General features: G+C 39.7%; 1 protein-coding gene across 2 annotated transcripts in view; it reads right to left on the minus strand.

The window, feature by feature from the left end:
• Positions 1 to 4,768: 4,768 nt before the first annotated feature.
• Positions 4,769 to 25,046, minus strand: part of heatr3 (HEAT repeat containing 3) — a 33,277-nt gene continuing 12,999 nt past the window's right edge. Inside the window, exons 4-15 of one of the 2 annotated variants that reach the window (XM_061964563.2) lie at positions 23,206 to 23,306; positions 22,959 to 23,068; positions 22,730 to 22,870; positions 18,985 to 19,259; positions 15,385 to 15,475; positions 15,041 to 15,183; positions 10,460 to 10,542; positions 10,214 to 10,350; positions 7,164 to 7,252; positions 6,953 to 7,096; positions 6,672 to 6,848; positions 4,769 to 5,680 (exon numbers count right to left, since the gene is read on the minus strand). In XM_061964563.2, coding sequence (XP_061820547.1) covers positions 5,564 to 5,680; positions 6,672 to 6,848; positions 6,953 to 7,096; positions 7,164 to 7,252; positions 10,214 to 10,350; positions 10,460 to 10,542; positions 15,041 to 15,183; positions 15,385 to 15,475; positions 18,985 to 19,259; positions 22,730 to 22,870; positions 22,959 to 23,068; positions 23,206 to 23,306 — 1,608 coding nt within the window. In that variant the 3' untranslated portion in view covers positions 4,769 to 5,563. The remainder of the gene's footprint in view (positions 5,681 to 6,671; positions 6,849 to 6,952; positions 7,097 to 7,163; positions 7,253 to 10,213; positions 10,351 to 10,459; positions 10,543 to 15,040; positions 15,184 to 15,384; positions 15,476 to 18,984; positions 19,260 to 22,729; positions 22,871 to 22,958; positions 23,069 to 23,205; positions 23,307 to 25,046) is intronic. The other variant, XM_061964564.2, reaches the window with a different exon arrangement.

Genomic DNA, 25,046 nt, shown 5'->3' on the forward strand with positions numbered 1-25,046 from the left:
GATGAACATTTAATACAAAATTTTAATCTGGGGGACATATTTTTTATTTTGAAAATGAGTCGGCTTTGTGTTATATGTAACAAATTGTATTGATATTCGTTATTAACATTACAAACCCAGCTTTTTTTTTATTACAATATGTATTTGTCCTTTTTTCTTACTTTTTATTATTTTTTGAATTCTGAGATCATGCGTAGAGCAGTAACGGGCTGCACAAGAAATAAAATAAAAAAAAATATATTTTTTTTAATTATTAAATCAACATAAAAAACACAAGATACACTTACAATTAGTGCACCAACCCAAAAAACCTCCCTCCCCCATTTACACTCATTCACACAAAAGGGTTGTTTCTTTCTGTTATTAATATTTCTGGTTCCTACATTATATATCAATAAAGTCTGCAAGGGATACAGTCCGTAAGCACACGATTGTATTTTTATATGACAAAAAAAAAAAAAAATACCATACAAAAATTCAAACTTCCCTACTAAATTTTAAAAACTGCCATAAAATCATGGCTCAGCTCAACCTCTACCTGATCTGAACGTAATTGATCCCCAGCAACTTTCCGAAGCATCAAACAGGTTTATATGTGGTTATAGTGTATATATATTTATATGTGGTTATAGTGTATATATATTTATATGTGGTTATAGTGTATATATATTTTCTCATTCTGTTTTGCACACTCTTGGAGTCAACATGTGCATAGTCATGTACATAGTGTCATGTACATAGTGTATATACCCCCCCCCCCCCACACACAAATTTTTTTGTATATATTGTTTTTCAAATCACCTGACATGTATACTGTGTATATGTACATCATTTATCAATTTTTTTAACGCAATTTTTATATATACATGTTACAGGTTATATATCTTTTATAACTGAATGTATCAAATGTGATGAATATTTAATGGACCACAATTAGACACAAGCCTTTTGGCTTTTTGTGCCATCCATTTGCCTTTTTAAAGCATTACATGGATTCAATTCTTTAAGATGTCAATAAACTTCTCAATCAATCAATTCTCAAGTAAACGTTTGGGAACTGAGGAGACCAATTTTTGAAGCTTTTCAGTCGGAATTATTTCCCATTCTTGCTTGATGTACAGCTTAAGTTGTTCAACAGTCCGGGGGTCTCCTTTTTGGTATTTTAAGCTTCATTTGCACCACACATTTTCAATTGGAGACATGTCTGGACTACAGGCAGGCCAGTCTAGTACCTGCATTTTTTTACTATGAAGCCACGTTGTTGTAACACGTGGCTTGGCATTGTCTTGCTGAAATAAGCAGGGGCGTCCATGATAACGTTGCTTGCATGGCAACATATGTTGCTCCAAAAGCTGTATGTACCTTTCAGCAATAATGGTGCCTTCACAGATGTGTAAGTTACCCATGTCTTGGTCACTAATACACCCCCATACCATCACAGATGCTGGCTTTTCAACTTTGCGCCTATAACAATCCGGATGGTTCTTTTCCTCTTTGTTCCGGAGGACACAACATCCAGTTTCCAAAAACACTTTGAAATGTGGATTCGTCAGACCACAGAACACTTTTCCACTTTGCATCAGTCCATCTTAGATGAGCTCGGGCCCAGCGAAGCCAGCGGCGTTTCTGGGTGTTGTTGATAAATGGCTTTGGCTTTGCATAGTAGAGTTTTAACTTGCACTTACAGATGTAGCGACCAACTGTAGTTACTGACAGTGGTTTTCTGAAGTGTTCCTGAGCCCATGTGGTGATATCCTTTACACACTGATGACGCTTTTTGATGCAGTGCCGCCTGAGGGATCGAAAGTCTGTAATATAATCGCTTACGTGCAGTGATTTCTCCAGATTCTCTGAAACTTTTAATATCGTGGACGGTAGATGGTGAAATCCCTAAATTCCTTGCAATAGCTGGTTGAGAAATGTTGTTCTTAAACTGTTGTACAATTTGCTCACGCATTTGTTGACAAAGTGGTGACCCTCGCCCCATCCTTGTTTGTGAATGACTGAGCATTTCATGGAAGCTGCTTTTATACCCAAATCATGGCACCCACCTGTTCCCAATGAGCCTGTTCACCTGTGGGATGTTCCAAATAAGTGTTTGATGAGTATTCCTCAACTTTCTCAGTCTTTTTTGCCACTTGTGCCAGCTTTTTTGAAACATGTTGCAGGCATCCAAAATTCAAATGAGTTAATATTTTCAAAAAATAAAGTTTTACAGTTGGAACATTAAACATCTTGTCTTTGAAGTCTATTCAATTGAATATAAGTTGAAAAGGATTTGCAAATCCTTGCATTCTGTTTTTATTTACCATTCACAGTGTGCCAATTTCACTGGTTTTGGGTTTTGTAGTTAACATCAGAAATTCAGCTTTTTTTCATTACAATATGTATTTTCTTACTTTTTTATTTCCAACAATATGTTGCCGGCTAACAACACTCGAGCTTTGGTATGCAAATAACCCCCTGGCCGCACTTTGGACACCCCTGTAATAACTAATGATGGTGCACTTTGTCACCTGTAACATCAAGCTGAAACAAAGTGTTGTCTTTAGTTGTGTGCAAAATCTTTCTACAGCAGTGGTTCTCAAGTATCACCTCAGAAAACACTTGGCTCTCCTAGTACCACCATAACGACCAACATTTGGGCTTTGTACCGAGGATGTCGTTGTGGCTTGTGCAGCCCTTTGAGACACTTGTGATTTAGGGCTATATAAATAAACATTGATTGATTGATTGATTGAAATGCAGTAGTGTCGTAGGCCTAAGTATTCATTAAAAGCAAGGCAGCAGTTTTATTTCACAAGTTTAATTAATATTTTGGCCACAGTTTGAACAGTCACACTGTGTTTGAATATTTAACTGGGTGATTCTTTGGCTTAGAACTAGCTGGAGCCTGTACCACAGTATGAGAATCCCTGATCTATACATAGCTTCTTTTCGGCATGTTTTTTTAAAAAACAAAAAAATATATCAAAATGGCCACCGCATACTTTTGTTTGTATGAGCTAAGTCAACTAATGCAAGGGGGTCCAAAATGTGGCTCGGAGGCCACTTGGGGCCCGCAGTACATAGAAAAATGCAAAAATGAAGGAAAAACACTGAAATGTTGATATTAATGACACATCTTACTTTAACATTTTGTCAAACTACAATGATTCCAGAAAATAATCCATTTGTTTTCGAATTAAAATTCTAAACAATTTTGTTTTCAAATATTCAAAATCAAATGGACCGTATTTTTCGGACTATAAGGCACACTTAAAATCCTTTCATTTTCTCAAAACTCGACAGTGCACAGAATAATTTTGGTTGTGCTTACCGACCTCAAAACTCTTTTATTTGGTACACAGTGAAATGACAAGTGTGACCAGTAGATGGCAGTCACACATAAGAGATACCTGTAGACTGCAATATGATGGCAGTCACACATAAGAGATACGTGTAGACTGCAATATGACTCAAGTAAACACCAAAATGTTATATGTTCCATTGAAAATATAGAACATTAAACAGGGCGCTCAAAAATCTATCAAAATGTTTTAGTACGACTTTGGTAATCTATTAAACCGCACCGCTTGATGGATTGTACTGTGCTTCAACATAGGAGTATTATTATAGTGTGTGTTTAAGGTAAGACATTATCTGGCATTTGGTTTCGCAATAATATGCAAAAGCCACTTTTCTTGCCTTCTGATGCTTGCTGATCTGTATACGGGATCTGCAGAAATCCAGAACATTTGCGCGTGTCCGCCTTTGTCCGACTCCGTAGTCAATAAGCTTATTTTTCCTCTATCTTCTTGTTATGGGACATTCATCCTCTGCTGTTGCCATTTCTAATATAAAGTAGTGTAAAGTTCTTACTTATATCTGTCAGTAAACTAGCCATGAAAGCGCTAAAACATACCGGTGTAGTGAGTTTATATTATTCACCCAAGGAACTTTAGTTATTAAGAGAGTTCCGGTCGGACAGTTTTTCACGGGACACATTTCTGGCGTTATTGCACGAGTGAGCCACAGATGAGGAGATGCTGCTCAGTTATTGATTGAAGTAAAGTCTGAATGTCATTAAAACAGTTCGCTCCATCTTTTGACACTTCTTCCACTCCCGTCCTTGCACGCTACACCGCTACAACAAAGATGACGGAGAAAAGACGCTGCCGAAGGTGAGCCACGTAAATAAGACCGCCCACAAAACGGTGCATCCAGAAGCGACTGTCAGAAAGCGGCTTGAAGATGATCTGTAAAACATAATCTTTGCAACATTTAGACCAAAGAACCGCCGTTACATGTTATGTAGACCACAAAAAGTGTTTTCCATTTTGAAAAAATAAATAAAAATATGACCCTTTTAATGTGCCCTATAATCCGGTACGGCTTTTGTATAAAAACAGACCTGACTAGACCTCCTCATCGCCAGTGCGCCTTATAATCCGGTGCCCCCTATGGTCCGGAAAATACGGTATGCGAGTATTCACAGACTTTGCTAATTATCTTGATGCACATTTGGCAGCAATTACTGTCAGAAGTTTTTTTTGAATATGACACACCTATCCTTGTCATCAGAGTCAATATTTTCCAATTAAAACAGTTCTCCAAGTACCACCTCAAATATTTAGCTTTTCTTGCAAATTTTGGGTGGAAAATGTTTATGTGAAGGGTGATGTTTATCATTTTTTAATAATTTTTTATATCAAAAGTACAAAAAAAAGGCCGGATTTTCCTGCATACCACAAGCGGTACTTGCAGCACAATCTGAGAAACACGATTTTAAGACATTTTATTACAAATAATTGGGGAGGAAAAAGCAGGTTATTGGACAACATTTTAATGAACAAGATTTAGCTCTGCTGCGTTGTAGCAGAAAATACACAGGCTGACTTATGTCTCTTCAGACATATGCAAGTGAGCAACATACATTTCAGTCAGTTAATGAAGTTTATACACCCCATTTTTCCAAACAAAATGATTCAACTGCAGGCATATCCAACAACTAAATTATTCCCAAAACAAGCTATTGCGTCATGCAAAGATCCATGTTTGCCCAACATGAACACTTGGAAAATTGTATTAAAACTATGCAGAAATACACATAAATTGTGTATTTCTGATTTGCAAGTCATGAATAAGACTTTATAAAAGAGGAAAGGCCCAACTAGGACTTTAACCAGTAGACAATGTCTAATAATGCATATCCAGCCCTAAAACACTTATTTAACAGTGCATATGACAACTGAAAGTATTGTAACTGAATTTTAATTGAATTCATGATTTTTTTTTAACATTTATTCACCGTCTTGTAATTTTATGCATCTGTAAAGCACTTTAATTGACTTTTAGCACAAATTGTGCTCTCTAAATAAACGGCCCTCTGATGGTCATCTAACAGAATGCAAGCATAAGTTTCACTTATGCATCTTCAACTTGAGCATGCTCTTGTTGCTAAAAGAGGATCAAATCCACTTCCTTCACAGCAAACATCACCACGCACGATAGAAATCAAGAAAACCAAACAAAAACGTATGTTTGCTCCCAACATGATAATAAATAATGTGTTTGTACTCTTTCATTTGTTCACCACAGTCTCCAGGTAGCCCACGAATCTTCTCAGGTTGACTTTGACATTGTTCAGCACGCACAGCTGCTGAGGGCTGTAGGCCTCTCTTCCCGCTTTACGAAGCTCCTCGGAGAAAAGATTTGAAAAAAAATCACAAACAGGCGGCCACAATGTATCCCACTGGGCATTATTCCAACTGTTGACAATAATACTGTGTTTGTGCCACAGAAAGTTTCTCAAACAAATCAAATTTTCGAACAAACATTTTACAAAGTGATCACTGCAGACACAAGCATGGTCCGATTATATTCTACAAGATGATTCAATTGGTATTTTTAAGAGCCATTTCCATCAACGCACTTTCGTTTTTTCCATGACTTTATTACTACCTTTATGAACCACTTCTTTCTGGAACACCCAAGAACAGAACAGCACCATGGCATTTTCTGCTCAAACTCTACAATCACTCTCAGTTGTTTTAATGCTACGCTCAAGCTGCTTGACCATCGTGTAAATTAAGCCTCGAAGAAGAAAAGCGGACATGACGTCATATGCAACCCAGCAACAGCAGTGCAAAAGCCCTTGGGAAATTGATTTGTTCCTAACAATAATAATACATAAGCGTATATTATACAGACAATTAAAAAAATATATAAATAAAATAATGGCTAAATGATCAAAATTTTAAAAAATATATACAAATTATCCTTATAATAGTATTATTATCATACACTATATAGCTATAACAATAACCAGATTTATAGTAAGTTTTTAAAATATATATGTATATATTTTACAGATATAAGTACAGAATTATCTTTATATAATTAGTCATTATTTATAATTTATGAAAAAATGTTGTATGTGTAAAATAAACAGTTATTGCTCTGGTAATACATTTTTTTTTTAAATTAAAAAAACAAAACCAATTCAGGCGTATTCAACAGAACCTCTGCTGGTTGTAGCCATGTGATGCATCTCAATCAATTCCACAAAATTCTCATAAATCTTAATGATCCACTAGTCGATAAATATGTAAAACATCTGGATAATATAAATGCAAAATAAGGATGAATAGAGATGAATGTTGATTTAGAACAACAAGAGAAAAAGCTACCTTGGCTTTAAAGACTGGCTGAAGCGTCCTCAAAGCAGGAAGTAGCTGGATGTTCTTCGCCGCCGTCTCCGCTTCGTTTCCGTCCGCGAACACGTCAAAAAGTGCATCCAGGGCCTCCCCGTTGACCACCAGGTCGGCGTCCTTGGTGGCGACTTGGAGCAGACCGTTACCGATCATCTACAGACAAAAGGTGTCTTTTAAAAAAACATTTAAAAAAAAAAAAGCAAGGGATAAAAAAAAAAAATAAAAAAAGATATGCAGAGAAAAAACCAGAGCGCCACCTGAAGGGTTTCAGCCGAGCCTTTCTCTTTGGCCAGCGTGCTGCCGGTGATGCCCAAGATGGCGACAGCGTTGACCCGCACGCTGATGACATCAGAGCAGGCGGCGGCTTCGCTGAGACTCATCAGCTGCTGCAGGCTTATGACCTACAAAAAATAAAAACATGTAATACTAACAGCAAATAGGAGTTCATTTTCCACCATGACTCATTACCTGAGGGATGTTTTTGGAGGCGGTCATCTGCAGAAGGGAGCGCATAGCACTGATGACGGACTCCAGGAACTCCTCATCTTTAGGGATCTCTACAGTGAGGAAGAAAAAAAACATCATGAGAGCTGTATCAGAAATGGGATAAGTCTTGCTTGACACCATCATCAAACTAGTGACAATATGGATCATTGTATTGAGTTTATTCCCATTTTACAGTACAGTGGTATCTCAACTTAAGAGTGTTTTGAGATAAGCGCAGTCTGTCGGCTAAGATCCGTCCAAAACATCCGGTCGTACTCGCTGGCATTAGCTTAAAGATAGAGATTGACATTTTTTGTTTAGTAGGGCAGTGAATCCTATGGCACCACACGATTTGATTTGATTCTTAGGGGTAACGATTCGATTTCGAATCGACTCTCGAATCGAACCCATTCTCTGAATCAATACTTTTTTTTAATAACATTGGGTGACAGTTCTATGATTAACTACATTCCTCCATAAAACAGACAAATGTTTATATTACTTAAAATAAAACTGGTTTTGTTTAATAAAATTTTACCTAAACATTTAACATACTTAAATACAAATAAGGCAACAAGAGAAGTATCCAACACTTCTCTTTTCCATCCATCCATCCATCTTCTTCCGCTTATCCGAGGTCGGGTCGCGGGGGCAGCAGCCTAAGCAGGGAAGCCCAGACTTCCCTCTCCCCAGCCACTTCGTCCAGCTCTTCCCGGGGGATCCCGAGGCGTTCCCAGGCCAGCCGGGAGACATAGTCTTCCCAACGTGTCCTGGGTCTTCCCCGTGGCCTCCTACCGGTTGGACGTGCCCTAAACACCTCCCTGGTGTTTAGGGCTCAGTCATAGGTACTCGCTGTTTCTCTTGCCTAAACATCGCACTGAGTTGCAGGACGATCAGCAGCACCGAAACAAGATGGCTAACCATCTAGCTAGCTCAAGTGTTCGCTGTCTGAACGTTGACAGCTGTCTACTTTGCTGCTAATCATCATATGTGAATAATTACAGTCCGAACACGGTTCGTTCCAAACCAGTTGTAGTACTAGAGTATTTATTTGTTGCCACCGAGAAGGTATATTTTTGACGTGACAGATTGTAAACAGAGGTTTACCTACTCAGCGGCCTAGTAGTTAGAGTGTCCGCCCTGAGATCGGTAGGTTGTGAGTTCAAACCTTGTTACATTGTTTATTGCATCCAGCGGGGCATCACAGCAAAATTAGGCATAATAATGTGTTCATTCCACGACTGTATATATCGGTATTGGTTGATATCGGAATCGGTAATTAAGAGTTGGACAATATCGGATATTGGCAAAAAAGCCATTATCGGACATCTCTAGTCTTTTTGACACGTTTAGTTTACTAACATTTTTATCATTGAAAATGTAATAAAAATTCTAAAACATGCATTCAAAGAAACCAGATTGGCCGCGTCATCGTGAGTAGCGATCGGACCGCGGTTTTCGGAGTTCAACTGCGTTTGCGTTGTTTTGATCACTGCGATACACCAATACTCATGACGTAGGATACATATCCTAGTTCATCCAGAAAATCAACATTTTTGAACTGGACAAGTACTTGTGCCACAAAGCTCTGACAAAATTTGTGAGCACACTCTTTAAGTTGAAAAAAAATATTGAGAAAAAAAAAGGAATATTTCTATCAACACAAAGTGCTGTCACACAAACTCAGAAAGAACATTTTGAAAATCAAGACTACATTTCCCACACTTTATTTTAACCTTTAGATTTATTCTAATCTCATTTTCTGGCTCCTCTCGATGTGGAGGAGCAGCGGCTTTACTTTGAGTTCCCCCCGAATGACAGAGCTTCTCACCCTATCTCTAAGGGAGAGCCCCGCCACCCGGCGGAGGAAACTCATTTCGGCCGCTTGTACCCGTGATCTTGTCCTTTCGGTCATAACCCAAAGCTCATGACCATAGGTGAGGATGGGAACGTAGATCGACCGGTAAATTGAGAGCTTTGCCTTCCGGCTCAGCTCCTTATTCACCACAACGGATCGATACAGCGTCCGCATTACTGAAGATGCCGCACCGATCCGCCTGTCAATCTCACGATCCACTCTTCCCTCACTCGTGAACAAGACTCCGAGGTACTTGAACTCCTCCACTTGGGGCAGGGTCTCCTCCCCAACCCGAAGATGGCATTCCACCCTTTTCCGGGCGAGAACCATGGACTCGGACTTGGAGGTGCTGATTCTCATCCCAGTCGCTTCACACTCGGCTGCGAACCGATCCAGTGAGAGCTGAAGATCCTGGCCAGATGAAGCCATCAGGACCACATCATCTGCAAAAGGCAGAGACCTAATCCTGCAGCCACCAAACCAGATCCCCTCAACGCCTTGACTGCGCCGAGAAATTCTGTCCATAAAAGTTATGAACAGAATCGGTGACAAAGGGCAGCCTTGGCGGAGTCCAACCCTCACTGGAAACGTGTCCGACTTACTGCCGGCAATGCGGACCAAGCTCTGACACTGATCATACAGGGAGCGGACCGCCAAAATCAGACAGTCCGATACCCCATACTCTCTGAGCACTCCCCACAGGACTTCCCGAGGGACACGGTCGAATGCCTTCTCCAAGTCCACAAAGCACATGTAGACTGGTTGGGCAAACTCCCATGCACCCTCAAGGACCCTGCCGAGAGTATAGAGCTGGTCCACAGTTCCACGACCACTTTTCTTTTATAAAAGTAAATCTGTACAGCAAATATGGGACAAGAAAAAAAAAAAAATTCTATTTTTGATTGTTTTGAATCGATAAAGAATTGTTACAAATACAAATCTCGATATGTTAGAAAATCTATTTCTTTTGATACCCCTATTGTTTTGTTCTAATAAACAGGCTCAAGGAACATTCTGAATTAAAAAGTCACTTTTGTATATTACTAAGTGGATCTTTGCAACCTTCCATCCATCCATTTTCTACTGCTTATTCCCTTCGGGGTCGCGGAGGGCGCTGGAGCCTATCTCAGCTACAACCTTTCAAAGTAACAAAATACATAGCCAGACGTGGTACCTGCTGCTCCAAAGACCAGCGAGGACAGGTGCTGCGCCGCCTCCTGCAGGGCCGCCGCTCCTCCCAGGGAGTCGGCGTCCATGCTGGACAGGATGGTGTGGAGACACGTCAGAGCCCGCGACTGAACCCGCTGCATCCTGCCGAGTGAAACAACAAATTCCATGTTGATTAGATAGCACAAAGTATTTTTATAAAACATATTGAGATAGCCAAGTTCAGGAGAAACGTAAAAAACGAGAGGTTTACTTCTTTATTAGACTTCCCCAGTAGGGGGTCTGTCGACACACGTCCATGGCGCCCTGCGCTGGGAACTGTGTCTTTTTCAGCACCTTCAATCAAGGGTACAAATAAATAGGACTGGATACACCAGTCACATTTTACCTACAATTGATGATAATATAAATGAAACATTAAGAGTAGTCAGTGTACAGTTTGCATGTCTCACAAGCGAGCTCTGTTCCTAGACAGCAATGTAAGTCAAGTTTTATACCCAAAATATACATAAACTAACTCCTAAGTCACTCACACGCTACATGGAACAAATACAAACATGTAAAACACACAAATAAAATATTAAAAGAGGATCTACCGGTATAACAATTGTTTTCTACATTTAAAACACGTTGTGTCTACATAATATGAATTGGTTATGCTTTGGCGTAAATTTTGCTCCATCGTCACATTTATAACCCGTTTTAGAGTCTGCCTTCAAGTTTTTGGAGGCGTTCCCAAATTGCAAATAAAACCATGCCCCACCCTCTCTAAAAGTATTGTACGATCTTTTGTAATTGTACACAGTTTAAATGTGTATCTGCTATTTTTTTCCTTACACGGTCAGAAATAAAATTCATTAACATTATATAGATTCACCTGGTCACAACAATAGGTACACATGCACACTCTCAGATCAATTCAGATTCTGCATAAAAAATTTGCTTTTTAGCAGCCTTTATGTCACAGTATTTATTATGCGCATGCCAGTATAATATGAAAATAATACTTAATCCTTAATTATCTTGTTTCCATAGACTGCATCTGGCTGAGAACTTGACATAATGTCCAAATAAGTACGTCCACCTCGTTGTGACATCCCAACGTAGCCAGACTGCTACACCCCGCAAACTAACGCATCCCGAACTTCTTGCAAACTCACGCCAAAGTGCATGAACCTTATGTTTTGATGGAACTTGTTTTCCCACTCTATTGGTACTCTAAGGCAGTGGTTCTCAACCTTTTTTCAGTGATGTACCCAATGTGAATTTTTTTTAAATTCAAGTACCCCCTAATCAGAGCAAAGCATTTTTGGTTGGAATAAAAGAGATAAAGAAGTAAAATACAGCACTATGTCATCAGTTTCCGATTTATTAAATCGTATAACAGTGCAAAATATTGCTCATTTGTAGTGGTCTTTCTTGAACTATTTGGGGAAAAAAAATAGGTTTTTATTTATATTTATAAAGGATCTTTGAATTGTTGCTATTTTTAGAATATTTAAATCTCACGTACCCCTTGGCATACCTTCAAGTACCCCCTGGGGTACGCGTACCCCCATTTGAGAACCACTGCTCTAAGGGGTTTTATAAGTTAATTTCTTACATTTAATTGTCCAATTCTTTTACGGTTATTCACCAATGCTCCAAAGTACATGCACCCATCCATTTTCTACCGCTTATCCCTCTCAGAGTTGCGGTGGCGGCTTGGGGCCTATCCCATTTGGACGGAAGGCAGTGTACACTTAGGAAAAGGGCATAAAAACATTTAAACATTTAATTTTTTTGTACTTTTTTTTTCTCAAATCTCGCAAATCAACTTCAGCCCTAACCTAAAATAGCAAACATGTTAACTTTTTTAAATTTTTAGTTTAACCATTGGACAGCTTTTTGGTCAAATGCCATAGTTGTCCATTAATATAAATTCAAATAACGAGTTATTTTACTAATTTAAACGCGTGACATTAGCTGATCAAAAGCTTTCACAATTCTAAAAATGGCTCAGGAGTCAGTCAAAAAAAACAGATTATTATTATTATTTTTTCTTTTTAAATAGAAAAATTAACTAGTCAAATATCAGTATTATAGGGGCCCGTAACAGAGTAGTGTATAGAGAGAGTATGGCCAACTCGGTTTCTGGCGATCTCGATTGGTCAAAAGGCACTCATGTGACTACAGGGCGCCATGACTGCTACCAACTTTCCTATGTGTTTGGGGCGCTTCCTAGTTAGTTTTTCGACGTGTAAAAATGCATGGGGGTGCTCCACCCGCAAGAATTGTGGAAAGATTTTACATCGATTTCCCAGCAACCTGGAAAGAAAACAAGAGGGGGGAGGGCGCACATTTGCAGTCCCCTCCAAGGTTTCTCATTGTGCCCATTGTGTTGAGTTTTTCTTGCCCTGATGTGGGATCTGAGCCGAGGATGATGTTGTGGCTTGTGCAGTTCTTTGAGACACTTGTGATTAGAGATGTCCGATAATGTCTTTTTTGCAGATATCCGATATTCTGATATTGTCCAACTCTTAATTACCGATTCCGATATCAACTGATACCGATATATACAGTCGTGGAATTAACACATTATTATGCCTAATTTTGTTGTGATGCCCCGCTGGATGCATTAAACAATGTAACAAGGTTTTCCAAAATAAATCAACTCAAGTTATGGAAAAAAATGCCAACATGGCATATTGAAGTCACAAAGTGCATTATTTTTTTTAACATGCCTCAAAACAGCAGCTTGGAATTTGGGACATGCTCTCCCTGAGCTTTGAGGAGGTTGAGGTGGGGGTGGGGGTGGGGGTGGGGGGTAGCAGGGGGTGTATATTGTAGTGTCTCGGAAGAGTTAGTGCTGCAAGGGGTTCTAGGTATTTGTTCTGTTGTGTTTATGTTGTGTTACGGTGCGGATGTTCTCCCGAAATGTGTTTGTCATTCTTGTTTGGTGTGGGTTCACAGTGTGGCGCATATTTGTAACAGTGTTAAAGTTGTTTAAACGGCCACCCTCAGCGTGACCTGTACGGCTGTTGACCAAGTATGCCTTGCATTCACTTGTGTGTGTGAAAAGCCGTAGATATTATGTGATTGGTCCGGCACGCAAAGGCAGTGCCTTTAAGGTTTATTGGCGCTCTGTACTTCTCCCTACGTCCGTGTACCACTCCGTACAGCAGCGTTTTAAAAAGTCATACATTTTACTTTTTGAAACAGATACTGATCATTTCCGATATTACATTTTAAAGCATTTATCGGCTGATAATCTCTACTTGTGATTAAGGGCTATATAAATAAACTTTGATTGATTGATTAATGGTGTATTTCATCAGAAAAACGTACGTCAAAACGACAGCAATTGCATGCATCGAGGCACAGTCGCACACGTCCTTGGTATAGCAGTCATGGCGCCTGTTTCTTAGTTGGCCATACTCTCTTTATTGCCTGGATTTACATGACGTCACATCCCGGCTCATTAAATAGGCGTGGTGGTCCAGCCAGCGTCTGTTTTCAAAGGGTACCGTATTTTTCGGAGTATAAGTCGCACCTGCCGAAAATGCATAATAAAAAAGGAAAAAAACATAAGTCGCACTGGAGCCCGGCCAAACTATGAAAAAACTGCGACTTATAGTCCGAAAAATACGGTACTAGTCGCCTTTCTCTAAGAAAAATGCCCTATGCTTGCGTTGTTTTCGTCTGTACGAACCGTTCAAATCGCGAAAAGGATAAAACGTCTCTTCAGAGTTCCTCGAGAGGTACCGTATTTTCCGCACTATAAGGCGCACCGGATTATAAGGCGCACCTTCAATGAATGGCCTATTTTAAAACTTTGTTCATATATAAGGCGCACCGCATTATAAGGCGCATAGAATAGACGCTACAGTAGAGGCTGGGGTTACGTTATGCATCCATTAGATGGAGCTGCGCTAAAGGGAATGTCAACAAAACGAATAGTGATTGTACTGACACTTCTACTTGCTGCTCTCTGTTCAACAACCCACTGTTCGAGTTTGACCTCCAACTGTAGCCATCTCGCTTTGTTCCCTCGGAAACTTTGTCTAGTCTTCTTTACTTGGCGCAGGTCATCATGTTGCTTCCTCCACTTCCGCACCATTGATTCGTTAATGTTAAATTCTCTCGCTGCTGCTCTATTCCCGTGTTCTACTGTGTGACTGATCGCCTTGAGTTTAAACTCTGCGTCGTAAGCGTGTCTCTTAATAGGAGCCATTTTTGGGTCTTTACATAAAGTTTAGGTCTCGCAACTACGGTAAGCAGCCGCCGACTTCATTTTCCCCCGTAGAAGAAGAAGCGCTTCTTCTTCTACGGTAAGCAGCCGCCGACTTCATTTTCCCCCGTAGAAGAAGAAGCGCTTCTTGCTGTCAGCTTTTGAGGAAATTGGAGGTTTTTAGGTGCGCCTTATAGTGCGGAAAATACGGTAATCAAAAAAGGCAGACAAGTACAATATTTTACGTGCAAAAAGTGAATTTTTTTTTGATAAAGTATAGGGCTCTATTCCATTGCATAGTTAGATTTTTTTTATCTACTTTTTGCAGGATCAAGGCCCCTTTCGTACTCAAATAGTTTGCACTAGGTATGCTGCAAAACAGCCATTTTGGCTTGGTTGAACCACTGTTTTTCCCTTTCGTGTAATACAAGCAATAGACGAATCTGCCCTTTAATGAATTGCAGCGCCCCCTAGTGCCAGTAGCACTCGGGTCGCCACCATACTCCATACTGCTAATAAAGCTGTACACTGACTACTCTTAGAACAGCTTCCTTTCTATGGTACAATTTCTTGAAAGTTATACTGGTGAATTGAATCAGGATGAATCTGTAACTTTATATTTGCCTTTTGGGGGATGTTGTGGTTGATGAGGGCCCCGTGCACCTCAGCCGACAAACACAGTGGAGACATAGGATTGGAGAATCCATCTGCAGCCATTTCGCTTTCGTCGCTGCTCGACGACTCCTCCCACTCGTCGTCGGACGGATCTGAACAGGCGACATGTACAATGTCGGTCATGATACAGCACAGTATATGTCCGTCACACGTTTCTTCCAAGAATGTGTCAGTGTCTTGTTGAACCCAATGGAAATTTAAAAAAAAAAAAAAAAAAAAAAAGGGCGGCCATGTCAAACACAATTGTGTCGCCGGGGTGGCGGAGCCCGGGGCCGTGAGGCCTCAACGCTCACCGTCAGAACAGCACATGTTGACGATGATCTCCAGAGACGTCTGCTGGGCTGTCAGCAAGGCCGCCGCCTCCCGCAGTTCCTCCTTCTCCCTCTGGACACAAACAAGCGAGTCAACAACTTGGCAAAGACAAACAACTGCTATCGCGAGCCGCAGACTGACTGGGATTGTTCAGCCAATTAAAACATAACCGTCAGTGCGACTGTGTGTGTGTGTGTGTGTGTGTGTGTGTGTGTGTGTGTGTGTGTGTGTGTGTGTGTGTATGTGAGACGCTGACACGCAACACCAAGCAGCCTGAATAGATATGCAGGCTTTGTGCTGCAGCGTGGCAAACATTAGCTTGTTTGCTTACTTGGGGTTGTGACTTTGACTGAGCTGACGGGGACATTTGTGTCTCGCATGTCGAGGTACTTGTCCCTGTGGACCTGCCAAAGAGGGCAGACTCTGCTTCCCACCCGCTCTTGTGCCCCCTGAACCCAAGTTCGCCAAGGCTGGTTTGAGCTGCAGGATGGATTTGTTCCCCAAATTGCTCATCAGTAGGGCCGCAACTATTGATTATTTTGATAGTCAATTAGTCAACGATTATCTTAACGTTTAATCGGATAATGAAGCGTACACATTTTAGCTTTTTTTCCCCCATCGACTTCTAAATGCAGTTTCAGTTATTTTAGGCATGAGCATACTAACAACAAAGATGACTAATTAATTCATAAATATCTATTTTTACTGTAACTGTGCAACTCATTCAGTTGTTACAAACATTAAAATGACTATTAAAATGTTGTCCATTTAAAAGAAATCATACTTTACTAGTCATTAGTGTCCAAACTTGTTAGATTACATACTCAGACGTCTCATGTCCAGGTGAGACACATGATTGATGATCTACAATAAACTTACAGGGAGCAGGGAAGCGAGGAAACAGCAGACCGCTCGATGATGTAAATATAGGCACACACGGCGCTATAAATAGTTTGTCTGCGTTAGCGCTTATAATAACATCACTAATACTTGGTCAATATTCAAGAAATGTAAATTGACTATTGTTGGTGCTTTTTGAATGAGTATTTATTGGATGTTATGGGCGGAATAGTGGAGCTCCCCTTGGCTCTAATTGACTTTTATTTACGTTTACTTAATATTTAGAATGCATTAAAAAAAAAATCCATCTGTTGTCATGTCTTTCATAATGATTGTGAACAATGGGCAAAATTCCCAAAAAAGTGCAGTTCCCCTTAAACTCTTGGCACTTTTTGCACTAATAGACTCAAATGTGTAGAATGATATCTTTAATAAATTCTTAACATGTTGGTTATTTAATTGATTGTATTTTTATTCTTATGATACCTCCGCATTGGTGCCTGTCTGACCCTGTGTTTGTGCACGAGAGCGGTTTGCGTTTGTTATTGTGCCCTTTTTTACAGCAATGCAAATTGAAGCTGCTTTAAAAAAAACATACTTGAATTGATGTAGACAAAGTTGAGCTGGCTGACTTTGGCTAAAATGATAGTTATTTTTCACACAACTTTGTCTCACACTCGTTAGCTAGCGAGCAAGGCATAAGCTAACACTCTTGCAGAGGTTGAGACTGCATCGTCCCTCCGAATGTCCGACATCATGCCTCCGCTTTAAATGCTCGCGTATCACAGATGAGCTGCCACAAAAACAAGGTCTGCTTTGCAAAATAAGCAAGGTATTCATGTCTTTAACAAGAATAAGAGGAAACATCCTCACACTTTACATGTTATCACTGGCAATGTTTTTGCAAGCGGCGATGCGGACCCGCTTCCGCCCAGAAAACACGGGTGATGACGTCACGACTATTGACAAATATTGTCTGCAACAAATTTTATGTCAACTTATCGTTGCGGCCCTTCTCATCAGTATCCCCACAAACAGCAGTGCACTCCATTCATACCGTTCCTAACATTGACTAACATTTTAGGTAGTACGTAAAACAGCAAAGTCCTCCTGTCACATAGAGAATCTTTGACCAGTGTTTTTGTACTAGGCCCTCAAAAATAACAAAACCCTCCTGTCATATATACTGGATCCTCGACTAGAATGTTAAGGTAGGTCCTCAAAAACAGCAAAACACTGCTTTCATACAGTATAGTAAATTTGACGAGTGTGTTTGTCGTAGTTTTGCATAAACAGAAAATATATAGAGGATCCTTGGACCAACCTTTTTTGCAGGTCTTTAAAAAAAGGCACAACACTCTTCATATTGAGGATCTTTAACTCTTTATGTAGTAGAGAATATTTGACTAGCGTTTTTGTGCTAGGCCTTCAAAAACAGCAAAATAATTTTATCATGTATCGTGGATCCTTGACGAGCATTGTATAGTAGGTCCTGTCGGAGGCAGATATTTACATATATCCGAATTTAAGTGTTACTTCTTTTTATTTCATAATCATATTACAAAACAGTTAGTGTTTTTCTTCCAATTGTGGTCTTTTGGTTGTCTGCAAAACTGTGTGCTTAACCTTGAGTGAGGAATGTTAGAGAGAGAGATAATGGGCATGTGTTTTGGCTGGAGAGACATGACTGCCAGGGTGGGAGGAAGAGAGACTTAAGAGGGGAGAGGGTTTTGTCGGGGGGGGGGGGCAGACCATCTTGGCGGCGCGATTGAATGTTCTATGCTGGACTGGTCTCAATGTATATGCAAAGCTTTGCAAATATATTACAAAATACCTATTCTGTCTCTGGTGGTTTTTCTACTCAGCTTTAAGTGTCATAAAGAGCTTGGGAGCGAATTGTGACTTGAATTCCCTGGGAGGAACAACTGGTCCAAAACGCAACAGTCCTCAAAAACAGCAAAGCGCTCCTGTCATATATAGTGGATTCTTGACTAGCATTTTTATAATAGGTCCTCAAAAACAGCAACACCCTCCCGTCATTGAGGATTCTTGACTACTGTTTAATACAGGTCCTTAAAAACAGCACATCACTTGTGTCATATAGAGGATCTTTAACTATTTTTGTAGTATATCCTAAAAAATGCAAAACACCCCATCATATAATCTTTTACTAGCGTTTTTGTATTAGTCCTCAAAAACAGCAAAATATTTCTGTGATTTGGAGGATCTTTGACTTGTATTTTTGTAGTAGGTACTCCAAATCAGCAAAACCCTCCTGTATAGAAGATCCTCGACTTGTGTTTTTGCTGGTCCTTAATAACAAGTGTTCTGTCCTAATCATAGAGGATTTTTTTTACTGTATTGCAGTAGGTCCTCAAAACCAACAACGAGCCCCTGTCATTTGGAGGATCCTCGACTATTTTTGTAGTAGGTCTGCAAAAACAACAGCGTTTCTGTTTTAAAATGGATCTTTCACAAGTCTTTTTTTACTGTAAGCGCTAAAAGATTTATAGAACGCTTCTGGCATGTAAGGGATCTTTGTGTAGCATTTCTGCACTGGGTTCCTTAAAACAGCAGAGCACTCCTGTTGTATAGAGGATCTTTGTTTTTTTGCACAAAGTCTTAAAAATAAACAGAGTGTTGTTGTTTTTAAGCCTTCTTTGACATCTTTAAAAGTCAAATCAGGCAAATGTTAATTTGTAAGCAGACCAAAGCGTATAAGTAACAGACCCGCTACTTACAGGCAAGAGATCGGAGAAGTCGTCTTCATCTTTTTCGTTTTTCAGATTTTGTGCTCCTTCCTCGCCGTCGTCCATTTCATCCACGGCAGCTCGCTCTCCTTTCGCTTGCTCTTCCATACCCGATGAGCTGAAGCGCGCCTCTTCCGCTTGTCGAAGTTGAGGGATGAGCTCTCCTGCGTCCAGATCTAGGCACTTGGCCAGGGTGGCGAGCACGGCAGCGAGGGTCTGAGCCTGGCGGGCGGTAGGAAGGCTTTCCTTCACGTTCCACAGCGTTCCTGAACAGGAATGCTACAATTCAACTCCATGCCTTTTGGTTCCTACAGCAGCCTGTTGAGGCAGCCGACTATTTGTGCCTAAATTAACTGCTACATCAATTGCTGTTTACGACGAACTCATTGGCGCAGTTTGCTCCATGCTGCTAGTACAACATTAGTTCTGTTGCTGCTGTGTCCTTTTACTTACTTCTGCTCTTCACCTTTCAAGCAGTTTTTAACCTTTACACTAGGGATGCGAATCTCTGGGTGTCCCACGATTCGATTCAATATCGATTCTTGGGGTCAGGATTCGATTCAAAATCGATTTTTTTCGATTCAACGTGATTCTCGATTCAAAAACGATATTTTCCCGATTCAAAACGATTCTCTATTCATTCAATACATAGGATTTCAGCAGGATCTACCCCAGTCTGCTGACATGCAAGCATTGATTGATTGAAACTTTTATTAGTAGATTGCACAGTGAACATGTTTAAGTCGGGGTCCACTTAAATTGATTTATGATACAGATATATACTATTTTCATAATACAGTCATCACACAAGATAATCATCACAGTATATAAATTGAATTATTTACATTATTTACAATCCGGGGTGTGGGATATGGGGGGGGGGGTTACGTTTGGTTGGTATCAACACTTCAGTCATCAACAATTGCATCATCAGAGAAATTGACATTGGAACAGTGTAGGTCTGACTTGGTACATATGTACAGCAAGTATTGGACACAGAGAGAGAGATCAGAAATTAAAAGAAAAAGTGACTACATTTAATTGTTTACATTTGATTATTTACAATCCGAGGAGGTATGATGAGGAAGGGAGGGTGTTAGTTTAGGGTTGAAGTTGCCTGGAGGTGTTCTTTTAGTGCGGTTTTGAAGAGGATAGAGATGCCCTTTCTTTTACACCTGTTGGGAGTGCATTCCACAGCAGAGTAGTAGATTTTTGTAAAAAGCTTTTATAATTGTAAAGGACAATGTTTTATCAACTGATTGCATTAAAGTCAATTTGTTTTAACTATTAAATGAACGAAAAATATGACTTATTTTATCTTTGTGAAAATATTGGACACGATGCAAGTGTAAGCCACTGTGACTCTATTGTTCTTTTTTTTAAGTGTCTAATGATAATGTCAATGAGGGATCTTTAATCACTGCTACGTTGAAATTGTAACTAATATTGATACTGTTGTTGATAATCATTTTTGTTTCACTACTTTTGGTTTGTTCTGTGTCGTGTTTGTGTCTCCTCTCAATTGCTCTGTTTATTGCTGTTCTGAGTGTTGCTGGGTCGGGTTTGGTTTTGGAATTGGATTGCATTGTTATGGTATTGCTCTGTATTGTTTTGTTGGATTGATTAATTAAAAAATTAAAAATTAAAAATAAATAATGAAAAAATAAATACCGGTAAATAATTTTTTTTTTAAATAATCGATTCAAAAAAAAAAAAAAGAGAATCGATTCTGATTCGCACAACGTGAGAATCGTGATTCGAATTCAAATCGATTTTTTCCCACACCCCTACTTTACACTATTTCAACCTTCTAACCCTTTGTACATCCATCCATTTTCTTATCCTTTGTTGTACTTATTGTATACCAAGGTCTGGCTGGCTAAGATGGAATATTGGTATTATGTGATCGATCTCCAGCTAACTTAATGCATATGTTTTGGCTTTGCCCTTTCCTGTGCAGTTATTGGACGGACATTTTTAATACCGTATTTTTCGGACTATAAGTCGCAGTTTTTTTCATAGTTTGGCCGGGCTCCAGTGCAACTTATATATGTTTTTTTCCTTCTTTATTATGCATTTTCGGCAGGTGTGACTTATACTCCGGTGCGACTTATACTCAGGAAAATACGGTACTTTGTTTTTGGTAATTTGTGAAAAGATCGAATCAAATCCTCTGTGCGGACTATCTGGGGTTTCAAGCACACCTGTGAAGTGAAAACCATTTCAGGGGACTACTTCTTAAAGCTCATCGAGAGAATGCCAAGAGTGTGCAAAGCAGTAATCAGAGCTAAGGGCGGCTATTTTGAAAAAAATTTAATATAAAACATGTTTTCAGTTATTTCGCCTTTTTTTGTTTAGTACATAATAAATGATAAATGATAAATGGGTTGTACTTGTATAGCGCTTTTCTACCTTCAAGGTACTCAAAGCGCTTTGACACTACTTCCACATTTACCCATTCACACACACATTCACACACTGATGGAGGGAGCTGCCATGCAAGGCGCTAACCAGCACCCATCAGGAGCAAGGGTGAAGTGTCTTGCTCAGGACACAACGGACATGACGAGGTTGGTACTAGGTGGGGATTGAACCAGGGACCCTCGGGTCGCGCACGGCCACTCTCCCACTGCGCCACGCCGTAACATAACTCCACATGTGTTCATTCATAGTTTTGATGCCTTCAGTGACAATGTACTATGTAAATAGGCAGGAAAATAAAGAAAACCCATTGATTGAGAAGGTGTGTCCAAACTTTTGGCCTTTACTGTACATGATGAACAGGAGGTTGATGAGCCTTTTGTCTGCTTTTGTGTATTGCTGCACCGTGTTGGGGCCATTCAAGAGTGCAGTTGTCTGTGGCTTAATGTCAATATTTGCCTGTACTTATTTGACTAAATACCGTATTTTTCGGAGTATAAGTCGCTCCGGAGTATAAGTCGCACCGGCCGAAAATGCCTAATAAAGAAGGAAAAAAACATATATAAGTCGCATTTTTGGGAGAAATTTATTTGATAAAACCCAACACCAAGAATAGACATTTGAAAGGCAATTTAAAATAAATAAAGAATAGTGAACAACAGGCTGAATAAGTGTACGTTATATGAGGCATAAATAACCAACTGGTATGTTAACGTAACATATTATGGTAAGAGTCATTCAAATAACTATAACATATAGAACATGCTATACGTTTACCAAACAATCTGTCACTCCTAATCGCTAAATCCCATGAAATCTTATACGTCTAGTCTCTTACGTAATTGAGCTAAGTAATATTTGATATTTTACGGTAATGTGTTAATAATTTCACACATAAGTCGCTCCTGAGTATAAGTCGCACCCCTGGCCAAACTATGAAAAAAAACTGTGACTTATAGTCCGAAAAATACGGTACATGTTTATTTTGATTTGATATATAGTTTTGTGGGTTACTTGTTTTGTGGAGAAAAAAATAACATTTGACATGAAACAAATGTTTTAAAAAAACTGCATTGCTCTCTTCACCAGCACTTGGGAAATAATACAAAATGAAATGTTCACAGAAGGGCTAATAATTCTGTCTTCAACTTTACTTGTTAACAAATGAGCAAGTGGAGAAAGACAGTCATAGAGTATAATTTCATTAACAACGCCAATAATATGTCTGCAAGTCAACAAACGCCTCAACTGTGGTTAAAGCATTCGCGGTAATCTACCCAATTCAACATGTTACTAAATCAAGGGGCAAAAGTACCTGACGCTAACGTCTTGAGGAGGGTGTGTGCCAAGCTGGGCTGATTTGACAAGAGCACGCTGTCCAGGGCTCCGTGCACAGCACAGTTGATGCTACATAGAAGCTCGGGGTTGTCCTCTGTCACAGTGTGTAAACAATGGGCTGCAAGATGGAAGAGCAGAAGTCAGTTTCACGCTGTTAAATGAATGAAGATGTGGTCACTGGAAGAACATCTCCTGGTATCACCCACCTGCAGATGTGGCCAGCTCCACATTGTGCGGGTGTCTCTCCAGACACTGGACCACCACGTCCAGGAGACCCGACTTGTTGAACATGGACAGCGCCTGGTTGCTGCTCTCGCTAAAAAGGACACAACTGGAATGACTACAAGGAGGACATGTGGATGAGGCAACGATCGTTGAAATATTTCAAGTTCCTACTCTCCCTCCTGCCGTGAACAAGAATGCGGGGGAAATAAATTCAGTAGGCCGGCTTACCAGAGATTCCACAGCAGGTTTACAGCCTCATTGGCGACGCTATCCAGGGGGTTCTTCTGCTCTTTCATTGGCACTGTTGCACCGTCGAAACCTGCACAGCACTGCAACGCAAAAAGTAGTTTAGTTTTACAAACAAGCGACGTTGACGACTGCTCAGTCAGTAATCATGAGTTGATTGTAAACAACAATACTCCAAGTGGAACATGCTTGAAGTAAAAATGCTGACTACTCAGACTTAAACTTTTGGAGTTACAACAAAACGACATCGAATGCTGACTACTCAGGCTTAAACTTTTGGAGTTACAACAAAACTACATCGGAAGGTTGCCTAGCGCTTAGGGCTGGACAATTATGGCAAATAATGATTAATAATCAACATTCTTTTGATTGCTATTGAAATCATGATTAATAACACGATTATTCATTAATTTGAGAACATGCGTATTTATTGTACCACCAAATCTCAACTTTAAATATAATTTAAAAGAACAACGAATATAAATAACAAATAAACAAGTGAAATAATAATAGTAACAAATTATAATAAAAATAGCAAGATATCAAAATAACATTCAATTTTTCTATTTTAATATTTTTTATTCCGTTTTTTTTAACCTTTTACACTTATTTTACAGTGCTTTTTGTGTCATAAATACCATTTTATAAAATTTAAAAATCCTCACAATACATCTTTGGAAATAACATGTTAAGTCAAAGCATAAAATATTTTGTAAATGTATCAGTAAGTACATTATGCTTGTGTAAGGTACTTTCGTTAAAGCGTTTTATGATCAGCACAGCATTGTTATTGTGTGTGTATGTGTGTGTGTGTGGGGGGGGGGGGGGGGGGGGTGTACTACTGTTCTGAGCTTCAAGCTGACGACTTGAGGCTGTTTAAAAAAAGAGAGCCCCTCAAGTTGTGACTTTTGTCCTATTTGTACATTGACCTTACATCGATGATGTCGTTCACAACAACACATGCAGATGAGATGTGTTGAGAGTGTACGGATTGTTCTTGCTAGCTTTGGCTTCACAGTTTAGTTGCTGTTTCCAGTGGCCGTCTCAACATTATTTAGTTCAGGACGTGTATAAATGAGCGGTCCTGGACACATTATTTTCCCAAACAAATATTTATTCTCCCCACAATGACAGCATTTTAATCAAATCTATGTCAGTTTCTGCGTTTAACAGCGGATTACATTTTTTTGGCCAATTCTGTGACTCTCTCCGTGGTTACGTTGACACGGAAATACCTTACTTTTTTTTGATTAGACATTTTAGCTTTGTGTCAAATAAAAAGTAGCAACCACGGTGACATCCCAAACTTCAAGTGGACGTGCACTTTTTTTCACTCATACGCAAACTCATCCATTTCACTGTAACAAGCTCAGGAATTAACATGCACTTTGCGTAGCCCAATAACAATATTTTTATGATCATGAGAAGCTGAAATCGAAATTTGATTAATTGTCCTGCCCTACTACAGCCCCAACGGTTACCGGTAATGCCATTGTTTTTTGACCTGCCGCTAATTAGAGACCCAAATAATTATTTGATTTTGTAGCCTACCCACCCGGCGACAATACAAGATTTTTGGCTGTTAATTGAATACAGGCGTTACGTGGAGCATTTGCAGTGACTAGTAAATGTAGCTACATGGTTGTTTACCCCCGCAATACTTCCCACTAGATATTACCTGGAGGAAAGCACAATTAGTATACTTATACTACTTAGTTGGGATGTTGGTGAATCTAGGGGGGTCCAATGTATGCAAAAAAACATGTATCGACTAGTATCAAAAATCTCTGATATAAGCAGTCTTGCCGCGTGCAAAGTTGGAC

This window comes from Nerophis lumbriciformis, linkage group LG06 (assembly GCF_033978685.3).
Source record: "Nerophis lumbriciformis linkage group LG06, RoL_Nlum_v2.1, whole genome shotgun sequence".
Classification (NCBI taxonomy): domain Eukaryota; kingdom Metazoa; phylum Chordata; class Actinopteri; order Syngnathiformes; family Syngnathidae; genus Nerophis; species Nerophis lumbriciformis.